This window comes from Vulpes lagopus, chromosome 12 (assembly GCF_018345385.1).
Source record: "Vulpes lagopus strain Blue_001 chromosome 12, ASM1834538v1, whole genome shotgun sequence".
Taxonomy (NCBI): domain Eukaryota; kingdom Metazoa; phylum Chordata; class Mammalia; order Carnivora; family Canidae; genus Vulpes; species Vulpes lagopus.
Genome location: NC_054835.1, coordinates 40052904 through 40054037, shown reverse-complemented (window position 1 = coordinate 40054037; position 1134 = coordinate 40052904). Strand labels below are relative to the sequence as shown.

The window sequence follows — 1134 nt, the reverse complement described above, 5'->3', positions numbered from 1 at the left end:
TTGAGGTACTCAGAGCTGGAAAATAAACAGGCGGCTAATGAGACGTTCTTATGGAAACTGGCATAAATAATAACAAAGGAAACATCCTGTCCCCTGTGCCAACACCCTCCGGTGAAGGGCTATAAAAGCTGCTGGCCTCTGGCCACCGTCAGACGTGGGGAACTCCGGCCGCGCTCCTGACCTGCCACCTGACCGCCGGGACCATGGGGTGCTGCCCAGGGGACTGCTTCACCTGCTGCCCTCAAGACCAAGACTGCTGTGAAGTGTGCTGCTGCCAGCCCGCCTGCTGCGGTTGCTGCGGTTCCTGCTGCGGCTGCTGCGGTTCCTGCTGCGGCTGCGGGGGCTCTGGCTGCGGGGGCTCTGGCTGCGGAGGCTGCGGAGGTGGCTGCTGCGGGTCCTCCTGCTGCGGCTCTGGCTGCGGGGGCTGCGGCTCTGGCTGTGGGGGCTGCGGGAGCGGCTGCTGCGGGTCCAGCTGCTGCGGCTCATCTGGGTGCTGCGGGCCCGTCTGCTGCCAGCCTACGCCTGTTTGCGAGACCAAGTGAAGCCCTCTGCCCCCTCCGCGGAGGTGGCCCAAGCAAAGCCTCCACTTGCTGCAGGTGGAGACCACTTGTCTCCAGGACATCCCTGGCTCCCAAGACAGCGTCCTGCCTCCGTGTTATTTGTAGACGAGGGCTTGTTCTCCCAACGCCTGCCCTGGTATTTCAAGGCCCTGAGAACGAGAGCCATATGCTTGTGAGAAATGGAAGCTGGGTCCCATCCAAAGTGATCCCCGAAGCTCACAGGGTGAATCCCCATGGCTTTATTTTCATGGACTTAAGTGTCTTGTCACTATAAGACATCGTCTTACTCAAGGTGGCTTTGGGACTGACCCTCCTCCTCAGCTTTCTGCTGCTTTCGAGTGCAAAATTTTCTCTTTGTTAACTTCTTAATAAATTCGAGCTTGCTGGCATAACTGAATTAGTTCTCCCGCCTCTTCCTTGGCTCCCTCTTGGGCACTGGGCCAGGAAAATTTACTCTGGCATCTGCAGTAGTTTTTTTTTTTTTTTTAAGATTTTATTTATTCATGAGAGATACATAGAGAGAGGCAGAGACATAGGCAGAGGGAGAAGCCGGCTCCTCACAGGGAGCCCCATG

General features: G+C 57.1%; 1 protein-coding gene across 1 annotated transcript; it reads left to right on the top strand.

The window, feature by feature from the left end:
* The first annotated feature begins 203 nt into the window (after positions 1-203).
* Positions 204-676, top strand: LOC121472847 (keratin-associated protein 17-1). The gene has a single exon (XM_041724377.1). The coding sequence runs from the start codon at positions 204-206 to the stop codon at positions 540-542; it is 339 nt and encodes a 112-aa protein (XP_041580311.1). The 3' UTR covers positions 543-676.
* Positions 677-1134: the final 458 nt, after the last annotated feature.